The 17,241-nt window shown below is 41.5% G+C and overlaps 1 protein-coding gene across 6 annotated transcripts in view; it reads left to right on the plus strand.

Moving 5' to 3' along the window:
* IL1RL1 (interleukin 1 receptor like 1) overlaps nucleotides 1-15,668 on the plus strand; it is a 39,022-nt gene extending 23,354 nt beyond the window's left edge. For 5 of the 6 annotated variants that reach the window (XM_032652883.1, XM_032652885.1, XM_032652882.1 and 2 more), the window contains 10 exons: nucleotides 207-378; nucleotides 942-1,152; nucleotides 2,120-2,294; nucleotides 2,391-2,553; nucleotides 3,953-4,024; nucleotides 5,557-5,698; nucleotides 5,792-5,937; nucleotides 9,270-9,416; nucleotides 10,429-10,596; nucleotides 13,697-15,668. In XM_032652883.1, the coding sequence (XP_032508774.1) occupies nucleotides 318-378; nucleotides 942-1,152; nucleotides 2,120-2,294; nucleotides 2,391-2,553; nucleotides 3,953-4,024; nucleotides 5,557-5,698; nucleotides 5,792-5,937; nucleotides 9,270-9,416; nucleotides 10,429-10,596; nucleotides 13,697-14,094 (1,683 nt within the window). In that variant the 5' untranslated portion in view covers nucleotides 207-317 and the 3' untranslated portion in view covers nucleotides 14,095-15,668. Of the gene's footprint in view, nucleotides 1-206; nucleotides 379-941; nucleotides 1,153-2,119; nucleotides 2,295-2,390; nucleotides 2,554-3,952; nucleotides 4,025-5,556; nucleotides 5,699-5,791; nucleotides 7,129-9,269; nucleotides 9,417-10,428; nucleotides 10,597-13,696 lie in introns of those variants that run through there. The other variant, XM_032652887.1, reaches the window with a different exon arrangement.
* The last annotated feature ends 1,573 nt before the right edge of the window (nucleotides 15,669-17,241 follow it).

A 17,241-nucleotide genomic window follows, 5' to 3' on the forward strand; every position in this document is an offset into this window, starting at 1 on the left:
AGGAATAAATGTAATGATGCATGTCTGAAGTCTGCTCCTGTACATATTTATACCTATTAAAGATCTGTTCATGAATAATTTTCCTGGGCGGTATTGAGCAAGTAAAAATCATGGCTGTAAATATTTTGCTTGTGATTTTGTCTGACTTATTTTTTGGTATCTTTCTGTCAGAGATACTGACAACTCTTTCCAACTGTAAATCGTAGGGAATACCATCAACCACCTAGAGGGGAGCCTCACCATCGTATGTCACAGATCTGACTTGAATCATCTTGAGAATCGGTTACCAACACTTGCTCTAGATTGAGAAACTGAGAATGAGACTTTGGGTCTTGGTAATTCCAGCAATTCTCATACCTTCCACATCAGCTACATTTAGTAAGTATTGCTTTTGAACTGACATTTAAAATTTTTTTCATTAAGTAATTCCAAGAACATTTGCCTAGTTTTAAATTGCCTGCTTCCAATTGCCCTAGCTGAATGGTAACCTAGAAAATTCATTTATGCTTTGCAGTCATTCTTCATCACCAATCTATCAGGACATATATATATGTGTGTGTGTGTGTGTGTGTGTGTGTGTGTGTGTGTCCATAAAAATATAGCATAATTTTAATTTTACATATTCAAATACATCAAAATTTAATACGGTGCCTGCATGTAGAAGGTATTGACAGCATTTGTTGACTGACGACACACTTTGTGTAGATGACATGGATGCTTGCCTTTGGAGCAATGTGAAGGATCTAGCTCCAAATTAAGTCACTAATCTGTGTATCCATTAGAATATTTCCTAAAAGATCTTAGATCATTTACTTATTCTTTCTCAAAGTGTGACCAGTTTCTAAATTTAATCCTAGAAGGGGATATTTAGAATACAGAAATTGTAATCCTCTTTATATGATCACTTCAGGATGATATTTATACATATTTTCTATTTGCAGGCAAATCATCTTGGGGCCTGGAAAATGAGGCTTTAATTGTGAGATGTCCCAGACAAGAAAAATCTCGGTACCCTGTGGTCTGGTATTACTCAAAAACCAACAAACATATTACCACCCAGAGAAGAAGTCGTGTAGTTGCCTCAGGGGAACGTCTTAAGTTTCTCCCAGCCAAAGTCAGTGATTCCGGATTTTATACTTGCATTATCAGAAGGTATTATCCAGTCCTGTTCCTTTGTCTTTAAGAGTTGATGGTCTGAGCTGCCTCACTTCTCTTCTCTTTCTAGACCTCTCTGCAGAAGTTGAATTTATAAAGTGATTGGAATAAAACAGCACCTGAGGAACACCATCAGGTTGGGCTTTAGGTGATGGTGAACTCTCTGGATGTATAATGACAGGGTCTAACTTGTAGCCCAATTAGAAAAAAGACCTAGCTTTTCTAGTGACCAGGAAAACTGAGAGCAGTTGCTCACGTTGGGCTCCAAATCAGAACAAACCAGCAGCCTAGATGTGGGGTGTCAGGAGGCTTATGATGGGTGTAAAAGGGGGGTCATCTGTGCCTCCCACGTGAGGGGCAAACCCAAGAAGTTTACCTGAGACTGGGGGCCCACAAGTCCCTCACTCTACATGTAAATTGCCAACTCTTGTGATTTTGTGCCTGTTTGGTACGTGCAAGATGTCAGATGAACTAAGTCAAAAGGCAAGATGGGTACAGTTAGGTGCCTAGGTTCAGCGTTAGTTTCAAAGTCACGGTGTGTCACTAGTTAGCTGTGCATTGCTGGTAAGTTACTTCTCCATCCTTGTTTCCTCATCTGTAAAATACACGTGATAGTAGAACCCACTTCAAAGCATGGCTATGAGAATAAAATGAATGATACACAGTAAACTCTTAATAAATACTAATTATCTTTATTATATCAGGTCTCGGTGTTACAGCACATACAGTGTATACAGAAATGGTGAGGGAATCATTTTAAAGGCTACTGTAGGGGTTGCGTTTTACCTAAAATGTAACAAAAAGCATTTAAAACTCTAGATTTTAATGATTATTTTAGAAGAAGAACCACTATCTGTCAATTGTTTTAGGAAGAAAAGCAATAGTAAGTAAAAGTTGGAGCTGGGTTAAGTTATTTCATAATGCTAAGTGACTTTTTAAAAAATTGTTTGATTTATTTTAATAGTCCTACCTCCAATAAGACTGGATATGTGAATGTCACCATTTATAAAAAACAACCAGGTTGTGATATTCCAGACTTTCTGATATATTCAACAACATCTGGATCAGAAAGAAATTCCAAAATATATTGTCCTACAATTGACCTCTACAATTGGACAGCACCTGTGGAGTGGTTTAAGGTAAAAGGAAACGTGCAGGAAATAGATGAAAATTACGCCATCAAAATAGGTGGAAGTAAAGAATTACTGAAAGTGGACTGGAACTTTTCATTTCAGAATTGTGAAGTTCTGCAAGGACCCAGGTACCGAGCACACAAGTCATTTTTGCTGATTGACAATGCAAACAGCAAGGACGCTGGTGATTATACATGTAAATTTATGCACAATGAAAATGGAGTCAATTATACTGTGACTGCAACCAGGTCATTCACAGTTATTGGTAAGCTACTGAATTTAACAAAATGCAATACTTGAAACAAGATAACGTGACACAAATTGTGTCCTCCTTGTTGATTTGCCGGTACTTCATGCTCCTCCCCAAACTTCCTCCTGACTCATCTTATGTGTATTCCCTAATGTGACGCAAAGAGATTTTCTAAATGCACTATCAAGATTTAAGACATTTTGGAGGGAAATTACGCTGCTAATCCAAAGCCACATCTGTTCTGTCCTCTGTGGCTTAATTTTTCAAAGATAATGTGATCTGAATGCTAACCTAACATTTTTTTGAATGGCAGTACAACTATTTGGAGAGCAAGATTAACTCTTTGTCTCGCAATTTGTTGTCAGAGGTTCTGTAAATAGAGGAAAATCTATATCATCTCTAACATAACTAGTCGGTTAGAAGTTGAGTGAGAAGCTTTATAAAGAGATACATAGATATTGTTGGCTGATTTGCAATCTCGATTTGCAATGCTTTCATCATCATCCAGGACCTTAAGTAGGTCATTTAATTCTACCTTTTTTTTTCAAAATTACTTTAAATTCTGTAAAAGTCCGTCAGGGGTGAGACTTCACAGTCAAGCCTGTTAAATCTACAAAGAGTTGGGGTCTCCTTAGCAGAGCTTGATCTATGGGTGTAGATGAAGCAGGACCTGTATGTCTGGCAGATTCCTCAGGGCAGAGCAGTACTGGAGAAGAGTTTTGGTTTGTAGTTTTCCAGTGCCCCACCGCTGTAAAGCAAGCATCGCTGGACCACATTTGTGTTAGTACCTCTCAGTGTTCGACATCAAAACCTGCAGGGGTCCTTAATCACACCATCCCGAAATAAATGAGAATCAAGGGGTACAGGAATGCAGCTGTGCATTCACCGTGTCTAGGCATCAGTGCCACAGGAATTTGAACTTCCCGATAGGGTGGGCCACACGGGTGGAAAGCTGTGAGCAGAAGTGTGGACTTATGTGTTTATCACTTCAGGAGTCGTTTGAACTCTTCCCTGTAGCGTTCGTTATGCTTTTTCCTATAGAATCGTCGTTTTCTGACAATTGCCACGTCATGCGATTAATTTAATGCTCCGGATGGCATTTGTTTTAATGATAAAAAGAGAATAGAAAATATCAAAAAACATCACAGGTAGTAAGAGAACGTATTGCTTGAATGTTTTTGTTTCGCGTGTGTGTGCGTGTGTGTGTGTATGCATGTGTATTTGTTGCCATGGATCTGAGAAACATCACTGTGAAAAAGGACAGAAATATGAAAATACAAGCTTTATATTGATGACCACCCAATGCTTGCCTCATATTTATATTTTTACATATTTATATTTAATTAATTACATATTTATATTTAAATATTTGCATATATTTACATATTTACATTTATATTCTCTTTGATTTCAGATAAGCAAAGCTTTTCTTTGCTTCCAGTAATTATAGCCCCTCCACAGAATGAAACAAAGGAAGTGGAAATTGGTAAGAAAACTTTAAGAATACTGTAAATGTTTCGTCTGGAAAATCTTTCCATATGACCCCTGTTCTGAATTCCCCAAGCAGGGGTCAGGCTATTACCATAGCGGATCGTGAGGATTAAATGAGATGCGTATTTGGAAACACCCACCTTGGGCCCTTGCTAATATTAGGAATATGTGGTCACAGCAACGTACAGCACTTACATTTGTACTGCACTTGGCTCTATTTTATTTATTTATTTTGGTGCTTTCATGTGTGCTACCTCATTTCCCTCTCACTTCTATCCAACTGTCCAAGGAGGTAGATATCGTCCCCACTTTATGCTTGTGGATGCCTAGGCTTAGAGAGGCTCAATGACATACCCAAGGATGTGGCGTGAATAAATGGTGATGGAGGAGAACCCAGATTGTATGCCTCTGTCCGTCTCTGCTTTTCTTGGTTCCCTGAGAGAATGGGGTCAAAATCAAAGTTCTTAGCACGTAAAGCAAAACCACGCTGACTGCCTCAGAGCTGCTCTACTGCTTTGCAGGGTTTTCCACGTTCCTCCCTGCTTTCGCCAATGCCCTCCTTCCCATCCGTCGACACGAAGCTCAAGTACCCCCTCCTCCGTGAAATCCCCCTGCCCGCCTCCTTACCTGCCAGGGAGCACGATCAGAGCCAGCATCCGGCTCTGATCCAGGACCACCAGCACCAGCCCTGCTCCCTGCCCTCATGTCTCCCTCTGTATTCCCATGCCACCTGTCTATCTTTCTGTTAAAACACTAGAATACCGTGTGTTCTGATCGTCTGCTTATACCATTGTCACCTCCCTGGAGACTCTTAAGTTCCTCATCCCTCTTCAGATGCTTAATTCTTGACACAAGGACGAAGAACTCAGTAAAGGATGGCTGAGTACCCAACCCAAGGCAGGAATCAGCCCTTAAGCTTTTAGTTCTGAAAGGAGGAAATCTCAAATTAATAGGAGTGGGAGTGGAGAGGCTCCTGTTGGACGATGAAGCAGTGGGATCGTGGCTGATTCCGGTGAAACGGTTTTACCGACAAAGGTAGCTTACAGAGAGATGAAGGGAATTCCATAGGAGAAGAAAGGAGTGGAAGACATCCAAGGAAGAGGGGATATACATATATACATGTGGCTGATTCACTTTGCTGTACAGCAGAAACTAACACAACATTGTAAAGCAACTCTGCTCCAATTAGAAAAAAAAAAAAAAGGAAAAGCAATGGCAATGCATAGTAAGGGGAAATCTTAGATTATAACGTGGCATTGGTGAAGCCTCTATAGTTTCCACTGCAGGGGAGAGGGGAGAGGGGCCTGAGCTTCAGCCTGAACTGTGAGCGTGATGAAAACGATGGGAGATGGAGAAGGTGGCAAAGCGAGGGCAGAGAAGGAGGAAGGTGCTGAAGATGAGGAAAGGAAATGGGAATCAATTCATGACACACACTAGACGTTCAATGACTTTTTCTCACATGCAATTAAATGAAGTCCTCTCCGCAGAACTGACTTTTATTGGCGAATCGCTTTCCTTCTCGCCTAGGAAAACCAGCAGACCTAAGGTGCTCTGCTTGCTTTGGGAAAGGCTCTCAGACCATGGCTGACATCCTGTGGCAGGTTAACGGAAGCGACGTTGAGAACTTCGGTGAAGCAAGAATGCAAGTGTTACAAGAGCAAACTCAAAGGTATTTTGCAGTCTCAGCTAAAGCATCCCCTTCCCTTCGCCCACAGTTCGCAATTGCAAAATAAGCACTGAAAGTAACAGGTTGTCTTGCTAGTTCTCGCAGCAAGCTGACTTGCCTAAACGCCGTGTTAAGAATAGCGGATGTAAAAGAAGAGGATTTATCACTGAAGTACGACTGTCTGGCCATGAATTTCCGTGGCCTGATCACGCACACCGTAAGACTAAGGAGGAAAAATCCAAGTAAGGCCTGTTTCTGAGACTTGGGTCACCTGAGTTTGCTGTTCACAGCCGTAAGCTGAATCATATTCTTAGAGAACAGTGTATCGGAGTGTGGCTCCAGGGGAATCCATCAAGTCAGAGTGGGCCATCTCATAAATCGGAGGCAGGTGGAGAAAAGATCCGTCTTGGGTGTAGGCAACAGGAGGACACATTGTGTGTAGAGAATTAAGACAAAAACGAAGCCACGCCACGTTCACTGTGCTTTCCATCCTCAGCACGTCCAGACAGCGTTAAACGAGTCCGTGAGGACGTGCCCCTCCTCTCGGGTGCAAAGGCATCTCGCTTCCACTCCCTCCGTGTATCACTGCGCGCGCAATGATGGCAGAAAAGTAGTTTTACAAACATTTCCTTCCTGACCACCTGTCAATTTCCTCACTTGTTTGCATGTCCAGATAAAGACACCCCATTGGTTAGATGTAGCATTTAATCCGGTGTAATGAAGGGTGGGGAGAAAATTTTGATACTTTAACTTGTCACTCCATGTACCACTATGTAGAAATTATTTAATGTGTTTGTCACATAGTCATAGGGAGAGGTAAGCTCCCAGTTTATACCCCTAAGTGGGGTATAGTCCAGATTAATTTGGATAAACCCACAAAGGCACAACGTGGTTGGGAGAGACGAGGAAACAGACCACCAGTCAGATAGGGTCTTTTAGTCTCTGCCCGAGGGGGTGCTTGGGATTTTTCTTGTTTGAATTCAACTTTAACCTCCGATTTGCAAGCTATTATAAAACAAACGGAATCATGACTACTGTAGATGATTTTAAATGCTGTCATGTTCCATGGGTCATCAGGATTCTGCCAGTTATAACTGTGTCACCCCAGGACATGTGGACCCTGTTGAGATGTCATTTTAGGGTGACATTTGTGGTTCTGGTGGGCACGGAAGATCCCGCAAGAAAGAGGAAGCCACCTCCACCCCTAGCACTGCCATGGTGTCCTTATCCCCATGCTTTTCTCACATTGTCATCATATGAACGTTCTCCGGGTGCCTGTGTATTGGAATTGTTTTCACGTTACGTGTACTTGGTGCTTTTGTTCCTTCTAATTCATCTGTATATGCTACCTTTCACCTGTGTTTCTTCAAAGCAACACAATTATACTCTGTCTCAACAACTATGTTGATTAAACAAAAACTGTTACAACTGCTCTCAATGGTCACAATGAATTCCCTTATTTCTAATCATACAATAAAAGAAATTACACATTGTCCTGAATCTTAAAAACAGAAAAACCTGTGTCCCCATATTATTAAATATCATTAAACATTTGATACTACTGCTATTAATAATCATAGTACACATTTATTCATTGTTCCCTAGGTACCAGGACCTGTCATTATTTCCCATATAATTTTTCATTTATTTTATCAAAAATCCACGATGAAGAGACTATTACCATCATCTAGTTTTATAGATGAGGAAACTGAGGCAAAGAGAGGTTGAATAATTGGCCGGGCTACAGTTACAGAGCCAGGATTCAAAGGCAAGCAGTGTTTCCTGTTTATAAGCTCTTACAGAAAGTATTCAGTGTTTAGTCAACACGTACAAGGATCACTTATACATTTATAAAATAACTAACATTTAGGAAGATACTGAACTTCGACTTGCCTTAAGGTCTTGGATTAACTTCTTTCTTCTAGTTAGCTAGTCACATGCATAACTACTTCACAAGAAATAGGGATTCCCGGCATGCATCCAGATAGGATTTTTAGAAAGAGTGACCTGGAAAGGAATCCTGTTGAAATAATTCACTTAGGGAGTATTTATCATTTAAACTGATGACCGTGCAGACACTAGGCTCACTCACAATTTTCAGTTTTGGATCGGTTCACCTTGGTCATTCTTCTTTTAATTAAAAAAAATTTTTTGACCATGCCATGCAGCACGTGGGATCTTAGTTCCCCGACCAGAAATCGACCCCGCACCCCCCTGCAGTGGAAGCTCGGAGTCCTCACCTCTGGACTGCCAGGAAAGTCCCCACCTTGGTCATTCTTGATTTCATAGTGTGGCTACGCAGGGAGCTGATGAACTAATGAAGGGATCTGCAAATACAGACCAGGGATTTTCTATGGCAAAACTGGGAGCCTGTGTTTTGAGATCAGATGAAAATGAAAAGGGAGCTATCTAGCCAAATCTCATTTGAGAGTCTTTTCACATTTATCTTTAAGTGGGACTATTTGGAAGATGGGATAGTTAACGATTCTAAGGAGGGTGAGCACGGTTCTTACATTCAATTTGTATATATCTGATTCAATAAATACGGGGACCATCTTGCATATATATGTGATGAAGCAATGAGTAAGGATAAAAGTTCAGTGATGGCTAAATAATGTTCATCAGAAGGGAAATATAGGGCATATTTAGGACCTAAAACCCAGTCATTTGACTTCATCAAATACACATTAGAGACTTAGATAGCTCTTGTTTCTTCCCCGCTTTCCTATGCCACCAACCCCAGATGCAATAAGTCCCCAAGCCCTGTTGATTCTTTGTCCTTAACGTCGCCAACGCCAGGTTTGTCCATTCCTTTCTCATTATTACATGAATCTGGCCCCTACTGCAGAAACTTCTCATCCCATTCGACTCCGAGGACCTGTGAGTCATAGAAACAAAACTTCCACTACCATCAGATTAATCTTGCTTGTAAACCACTTTCAGTGTTAACGAACCACTCGGCACTCTTCAATGGCTCTCATGACCAGAATAGAGACAAAATGCTTTAGCTGGAGCCTTAAATCTGATCAGAGCCCAGCCCTAGGCCCACCATTCCAATCATATGTTCCAGTAATTCCCCAGACTGGATCATCCCCCTTCCTCAGAAGACACACTCCGTCTCTGCCCTTGGGCTCACAGCATCCTCTCTTGCCAGGAATACATTTTTTTTTTTTTTTTTTTTTTTGCAGCTATCTAAATCTTACTCATCCTCCAGAGACCTTATTCTGCAAGAAGCCTTCACTGCCCAATCCAGCATGGAGTGAGCACACCTTCCTAAAACCTCTGCTAGCTAAAACTAATGCTTTCACTTCCAATCTTAGCTAAGTTTACATGTGTCTGTCTTTCTCTTATGCTTTGAAAATCCCCTACAATGCCTAGCCTGGTGCCTTGCACAGAGTAGGGGCTCACTAAACATTAATTTACTGATTCTTAAAACAGCCATGAAAATGCCATGTAGGCATCCCTTGTATAAATCTCTCATCCCAGTGGAAGCCAGCATCCACGTATTTGTTTATTTTCTCCTGTTTTAGGAATAATAATGATCATTTTTCTCCTCCCCCTATCTTTTGAATAGTGGATCAACAAAGCACCTACTACGTGCTTGCAGGATTTAGCATATTATTCTTGCTAATCAATGTCTTGGTGGTAATTCTAAAAGCATTCTGGATTGAGATTATTCTGCTCTGGAGAGACATAGCTAGACCTCACAAAACTAGGAACGGTAAGTGGCAAGTTTCAAGTTTTCTTCAAAAGAAAAGGTTCTATAAGGGCTGTTGGTTGTTTATCGAATAATCTCTTAATAGTTACGCTACTTAACACAGATTCCCTTTTGCTTGCTAGCATATTATCAATAAACCTTTTTGAGTCCCCTCAGAGGACACTCTCCATCCTGCCTTGTCACTCCTCGTGGTTCTGAGATTCATCCCAACAGCTCCAATCTTCTCCCCCGTAGAATTGCTGTTCTTACTAAATCCCCTGTAGCAGAATCTGCTCCAAGCCCAGAAAGGGCATTTTGGAAAATGGGAAAACTTTATGGAAGTCAAAACATTAACAAAATTGTTCCTGTTTTCCAGATGTGAACAGGTTAGAAAGGTCCATCAGAATGCAATGTATTTTACCAGAAACCCTGTTCCATAAAGAGTCTCACGTACCTACAGATGTACACCCATGAAAGAAGACAGTGCTCCCTGCTTATTTAAATATGAACACCGTTCTTTCATTTGCAGGCAGATAAAATTTAGATTTTCCATATGGATCACCCAACTAGAGCTAATTATTTGATTTGTGGGAAATTCAGATCCCTTAAAAACTTCTACTCTTTTGCCACTGTTAATTACCCTTCAGCATTTTCACGTCCCCATGGGGAAAACAAAAGCTAAGATTGAGATCTGCTCAGCATAGCAGAAAGCCCCTTAGCCATGAGTATAAATACTTATTAACAGATTATTAATCAAACTTGACAATATGGTTTGAACTAAACTAGTCAGGCTCTTGCCTGTTTTCTATCATTCAGTCTGAGACAGTAAAAAGGAGAACTTTGGGACTAAGATTGGTTTCCTGATGACATTTTGTGGCAGTAGAGTGTTGTCATGGTCTCTGGATTCTAGATTATTTGGGGCGATGAGATACATTCACCAACAGCCATAAAACTCCCTGAAGAATGTCTACTAAGAGTCCAATGAGAGTTTTTGAGGACCAAGTAATAACATTGGGTTCTTTGTTCTCATCTTCAGATGGGAAGATCTACGATGCTTACGTGATCTATCCACGGAACTGTAAAAACAGTCCAGAGGGGGCCAGCTCTGTGGAGTACTTTGTTCACCAGATTCTGCCTGACGTTCTTGAAAATAAATGTGGCTACGACTTATACATTTACGGGAGAGATCTGCTCCCTGGAGAAGGTAAAACTGTCAACAACCATCAGGGACAGAAATTCACATTCAGCAGAAGGATAAGTAAGTAATAGGTGGTCTTATCCCTGCCATCAGCAGGAGCTGCAATTATTATTCCAGGTCATAAGACTAGAGCTTTTAAATATTTCTCCAGAAGAAGGAGGTACTTACTCTTTGCTTCTCCTGCCCCCATCACCACCCTGATCCTGAGGTCTTCACAGTCGTGTCAGTGATATGAAGACAGGATAAGGCATCCTTGCTTGTGGATTTAGCAGGGTCCAGCCCCTACTTCATTCCCCATGTCCACCACTAGGATAACTGACCTCTCTGAAGTCCCTCTAGAAGATTTGAAGGAGGACTTGAAATCCAAGGAATTTTGTTCTACTATCCAGAGGCACTGGCTAAAATATTTGATAGGACTCAGAAAGTCTTTATGATTTTCCTTATATTGGTGACACATTTGCAAATTTATATCCTCACAAGAACAGATAGAATTGTGTCTTCTGTTTCTTAATATTCCTAGTTGATTTCATGTGATTTTGACAGTTGGGTCACAATTCTGGCATTTCAGTAGTCGTTCTCCTTTCCCTCCATATTTATGTCAAGTATCTAGGAACCCTCTTTCTAGCCCTTCTCACATTCCTCAGGGACCAGGAAGTGTGTGGAATATGAATAAGGCAGGGACATCATGAGTGTAAGTCCTCAGGTCAATGTTTAATAGACTGTGAGTTTAAAGTGGCATTCCTACCGCAAAGAGGGATTCAAGTGTCTATGGAATTAAACGTATACACGACAGGTGAATCTGGTTTATCCTGCAATATTTGGATAATGTTAATGGCCTAGTACCAGCTTGGGAGACATGTATAGAGCTCAATTCAGGAAAACATAACCCACATCTGTCCCGAGGCTCTCTTCTTCCTTCAGCTCTCCCCACCGGCTACCCCTGCAAGTCGAGAGCAATGTCATGTTATTCAGATGCTCATTGCCTGTTACGCATCTGCTTAGGAGGCTGCAGGGACTCCAGCTGTTTGTGATGTCACACCAGGTGCTACATGCTCTCCATCTCTTCTTTCTTAGGTCCGCCAACCTCATTTCTAGTTACACCTCTCCCCAGCCAAACGTGAGTGCCAGCTCACTGGTGCTCAAGGTTGTGTGGCCTTTATCGTGCTGTTTTTCATTTGGTAAAGTTTCCCACCTCCACCTCTCTCAAGTATGTCCTCTGACCTTACCTCAACCAAAGTAAAACAAAATCCAGCAAAACAACACCAAACTTCACTCTTCCCTTAGAAAAAGTTCATGACAGGCCCATGCAGTGTATTTCTTCCCATGACAATTACTCTCCATTTGCTCCTTCAAATTCATTCTGCCCCCTCCTCCATCCAGTGGTCTGGTGGTTGATCCTTACAGAAGGCGTCACCCCCTTGCCCTCTGCTCCACGCTGGGCTTGGCCAATGGGAGGCACTGGCAGGTGCTCGGAGGGCAGGGTGCATCCCTGTTCCGTCTGGGTGGGGTCCCCTGGGTAGCTGTGCCCCTCTCTGCTGAAGCACTGGCTCCTGTCAGCTGGCCGTCCTCAGACACGTACCTGCTTTGGGCCCCATCACCGCTCCCCTCCCGTCACACCTGGAGGGCAGTTGTGGCTCCCTGACATCACCTGCTGTGGGGCTCTGCACCATCTCTTGTCGATTTCCTTTGGCTCTGTCCCCATCTTTTATAAACTGTCCTTTCATTAGACTCTCTTTAGTCAGTGCTTTTGAGGGTGCCGAGTTTTTGTTAGGATCCTGACTGACACAAGGTCTCTGTCGGCACTATTCGACATTCATTTCCTGTTTCAGACCATGTGGACCGGCAGTCTTTAGCCTCCACTGCCTAAGAATGTCTTGAGTTTTGTTCATGGTTGTGCTTCCTTAATCATGCCGTTCCCTCCTTGCCGTGAGAGCTGGGTGTTTTACATGTTCTGAGTCCACCCAGAAGTTAAATGAAATCACCATGGAGTTGACGATCCATAAACACTGATTTGATAAGGGGATCTGATCTTCCTTAAGATTTCCCTAGTCTGGATCAAATCAGCTTCTAAAACAGAGACTATTAGGGGATGAAGTGGATCCAGGACTCCCTAGAGATTTTAGTCAGTTCAAAGAAGCAAGGGTTCCTGAGTTTGCACTCTATTTTTTTTTCCCCACCGTCCCTTTTTATTTTATTTATTTAAGATTTCTTTTTCTTGCGGTAACATTCGTTGAATGTAAGTTTCATATGTACAACGTATTTCTACTTCTGTACAACCTACAGCGTGCTCACCACCAAAAATTTAGTTTCCATCCATCACCATACACTTGGCCCCCTTTACTCATTTTGCCCTCCCTGCGCCTCCCCCTCTGGTAACCACTGCTCTGCTCATTGACCCTGTGGGTGTTCATAGCATATGCTCTTCACCATATACTTGTGAGTTTTCCCGCTTTCTTCCGGTAGCTGATTTCTAATTTCATACTATTGTGATTGGAAAAGATGCTTGATAGGATTTCAATCTTAAATTTACTGAGACTTGTCTGGTGTCCCAACACATAATCTAACCTTGAGAATGTACCATGTGTGTTGAGAAGAACGTGTGTTCTGCTGCATTTGCATGGAACGTTCTGTAAGAAGAGACTTAAAATTCTAAGTCCCTTTACAACATGTAAGCTAATATTCTAAGAAGAGAATAGGCGGGTTTCCCTGGTGGCGCAGTGGTTGAGAGTCCGCCTGCCGATGCAGGGGACACGGGTTCGTGCCCCGGTCTGGGAAAATCCCACGTGCCGCGGAGCGGCTGGGCCCGTGAGCCATGGCCGCTGAGCCTGCGCGTCCGGAGCCTGTGCTCCGCAACGGGAGAGGCCGCAATAGTGAGAGGCCCACGTACCGCAAAAAAAAAAAAAAAAAAAAAAAAAAAAAAAGAAGAGAATAGGTATCGATAGCTAGTGAACCGGAATTCGAAGCCTCCTGCCACATATCTCTACGTTCCCCCTGAACTGAAGGACTCTGGACTGCTCTGCCTGGGAGAGAGGGCTCGGGGCGGATATTCTCACCGTGAAAGGGCTGTGTGTGTTCTCACCCCTCCCACTGTGTCTTTTATCACTAGATGGAGCCACCACAGTGGAAACCAGCATTCAGAAGAGCAGGCGGCACATCTTCATCCTGACCCCTGAGGTCACGCACAGCAAGGAGTGTGCCTACGAGTGGGAGATCGCCTTGCACAACACCCTCATCCGGAACGACTCCAAGGCCATCCTGATTGAAATGGAGGCTCTGTGCCCGCCCGGCGGACTGCAGTCTGGGGAGCTTCAGGACTCCCTCAAGCATCTCATCAAAGTGCAGGGGACCATCAAGTGGAGGGAGGACCTCGTGGCCAACAAACAGTCTCTGAATTCCAAGTTCTGGAAGCACATAAGGTACCACATGCCAGTGCCAAGCAAACTTCCAAGAAAGACTCCCGGCTCGGCATCCTCGAGCGCCCAGGGGCAGCAGTGCTTGCTTTGATGGCTAACGCACTGCGTTTGGGGGATCCAAATCCCTCCTCCCAGCTGGGTCACGCTGCTGTACCAGACACTGGGGGAGGAGGCTCCAGAAATGGGAGTATCGAGGGTATTCAGACTTCAGGTTTCATGCACTGACTTTACTTCCATTTCCCTGGTTCTGGCTGGATGCAAGATACCCCGAGATTTTCATCCTCAGGCTCGCTGTCTCCACCTCACATCCCCTCCCTCGTCTCCCGTGGCTGGTCCTTCTCCATCGTGGCCCAGCATCTTCTCACTACTCTTCCCCTCTCTCTCTCTTTCTCTCTCTCCTTATTCTTTGTTGATATTCTACATTTTGAACATCAAGCTGAAAGTTTTAGAGTTAAATTTTCATGTGATCTTGAACACTCAGATCCCCTCAAGCAGAACGCTGGTACTAAATCTTGTTCCCAATGCCAGAATGTGTTAGATTTTATTTGATCAGACGCTTGAGTTTTATCGTATCAATACTGTCCACTTGGTTGGAATACCTTACCCGATTACCCAATTATCATTATATTTAAGTTTTTTTAATTCTAAAATTTCTTTCATATATTTTTATTCTCTTCAGAAATATCTTTTCTTCCTGTACAAGTTATAAAAGAACAGAAAATGTGAAAGAAAAAATAACAGAGATTGTTCATAAATCCATCATCCTAAGATTATGACTTTTAAACATTTTGGTAAATTCGCATTTTAAGAAATTTTAATTTATACTTAAATATACCATTTATATAGCTGAGATTATACAGCATGTAGTTTTTACATTTTTATCTACTTAAAACCATAATAAAAGCATTTGTCAAGTCATTCAAATTTTAACGTTTTAAAATATTCATAGTGTTCCAGCTCCTGGTTGTGCTATAGGTGACATGCCTAATTACTTACTGTTGGATATTTGTGTCCAATTTAACTAGTCATCATTATAAGTAATTCTGCAGTGGCCATATCATTATACTTTATATCTTCCAATTAAAACAATTTTTTTTAATTTGAGAAACTTTTTTAAATTTAATTTTTTTTAATTTGAGAAACAAATTAAATTTGTTGTAACATTTCCATGAAATAAGTAGGGCATTTTGGCAGAAGTGTTTTAGTAAAACTGAAGTTAATTTGCACAGTCAGGGCCACTCCCATCAGTTCCTTGGAGTTCGCACACCATCAGAGCCCACCAGAGCTAAGGCTGAGGGACCCTCAGACTGGGCGTCCTGTCAGAGCTCAGATTTTGCAAGTGGATGGAGGTCCTATCCTCAACTGAGCTGCTCCTGGGCCTCAGTTTCTGCAACTGAAAAGTGGGAGGATGGAGAAGAAGAGCTGTGAGGGCTTTCGCAGCTCCGATAGCCCAGGGTTCCAAGCCCTACACTCACAGAGAGGTTGGGGAACTGCCAGAAGACCTGGCTTCTCATACCAGCAGTGCCACTAACCTCTCTTAGTTTCTCCTTCTTTCTTTTTAAACAAATTGTTGACCTATTTTATTTTTTTATTTTTAAGTATTTAAAAATTTTTTATTTTCTATTGGAGAACAGTGGATTAACAACGTTGTGTTAATTTCAGGTGTACAGCAAAGCGATTTAGGTATATATATATATATATATATATATATACACATGTATCTATTCTCTTTCAAATTCTTTTCCCATTTAGGTTATTACAGAATATTTAGCAGAGTTCCCTGTGCTATACTGTAGGTCCCTGTCGGTTGTCTATTTTGAATATAGGGCTATGTATATGTCAATCCCAAACTCCCAGTTTATGCCCTGCAAACAAATAAGTTTGTTTTCTAAGTCTGTGCTTCATCTGTACAGTGAGAGTAACAGATGCTTCACCTTCCACACAAGATCCTGTGAATAAAATGAATTCAGTCAAACTTGTTGAGTGTCTACCATATGATCGTGGTGAAAATTCCCGTGAATTATAAAAATCACAGGGAATTATTTTTAATTCAGTCAGACCTGAGTACGATAAAATGCAGCTCCTAAGTTTGATGAGTTGTTCCAGTCATACTTACCTGTGTAGTTATCACCCCAAACAAGACAGAAATATTTCCTTCATCCCAGAAAGATTCCTCCTGCCATTTCTCAGTCAATCCCTCTCCTTCCTCAAAGGCAAACGATGTTCTGATTTCTATCTCCGTGGATTGGTTTTGTCTGATCTTGGAATTCATATCAATACAGTCAGCCAGCATTACTTCCACACAACATAGCATTCATGTATCATTCAGGGAAGGTAAAACCTTCTGTACATTTTTCAGTTGGTGTTGTTTCCCTTCATTGTTGATGTGTGGAAATTATTTCTATATTCTGGATACAAGTTCCTTTTCAGAGAGATGTAAGGTGAGAATTTCCTAGGCTTTTACTTATTCATTTTTCAATGGTATTACTGATTGGCAGACATTTAAAATTTTGATGACATCCAATTTATCAAATTTTCTTACAAGGTCAGTGCTTTCTGTGTCCTAAAATTTTTTTTTTTGCTTGTTCCAAGGTCATGGAGATATTCGCCTATGTATTTTTATAAACTGATGATGGTTCCAGCTTTTATGTTTAAGTCTATGGTCCACTGTGAATTAATATTTGTATATAGAATGAGGTAAAGGTCAAGGCTCTTTTCTTCTTTCCCCATAGAGATACCCAGTTATTTCAGCGACATTTGTGAAAGGCTTTTCATTCCCTATTGAACTGACATGGTGCCTTGGTCAAATATTTATAGACTATATATATATGGGTCTATTCTTCTTCTCTCTTTTATTTTCTACTTATATGCTCGTGCAAATATCACACTGCCAAGATTACTATTGCCTTATTATAAACCAAGTCAGTGTAATTCCTCTAACTTTGTTCTTTGTTTTTCAAGATTGCTCTGACTATTGTAGATCGTTTGCAATTTCATATAAATTTTGGAAACTGTTTCTCAATTTCTTTGAAAATTCCTCCTGTGATTTGGATAGACTTTATAACCTACAGAGTCTAAAACTGTATAGACTCTATAAACTCTCCAGTTTGTGGAGAACAGATATCTTAACAATGAGTTTCCCAATTCGTGAACAAGGTATAGCCCTCCATTCACTGAGGTCTTTCATCTCTCCCAGTAATATCTTGTAGATACCTTGTACATCTTTCAAACAATTTTT

This window comes from Phocoena sinus, chromosome 13 (genome assembly GCF_008692025.1).
Source record: "Phocoena sinus isolate mPhoSin1 chromosome 13, mPhoSin1.pri, whole genome shotgun sequence".
In the NCBI taxonomy this organism is placed as follows: domain Eukaryota; kingdom Metazoa; phylum Chordata; class Mammalia; order Artiodactyla; family Phocoenidae; genus Phocoena; species Phocoena sinus.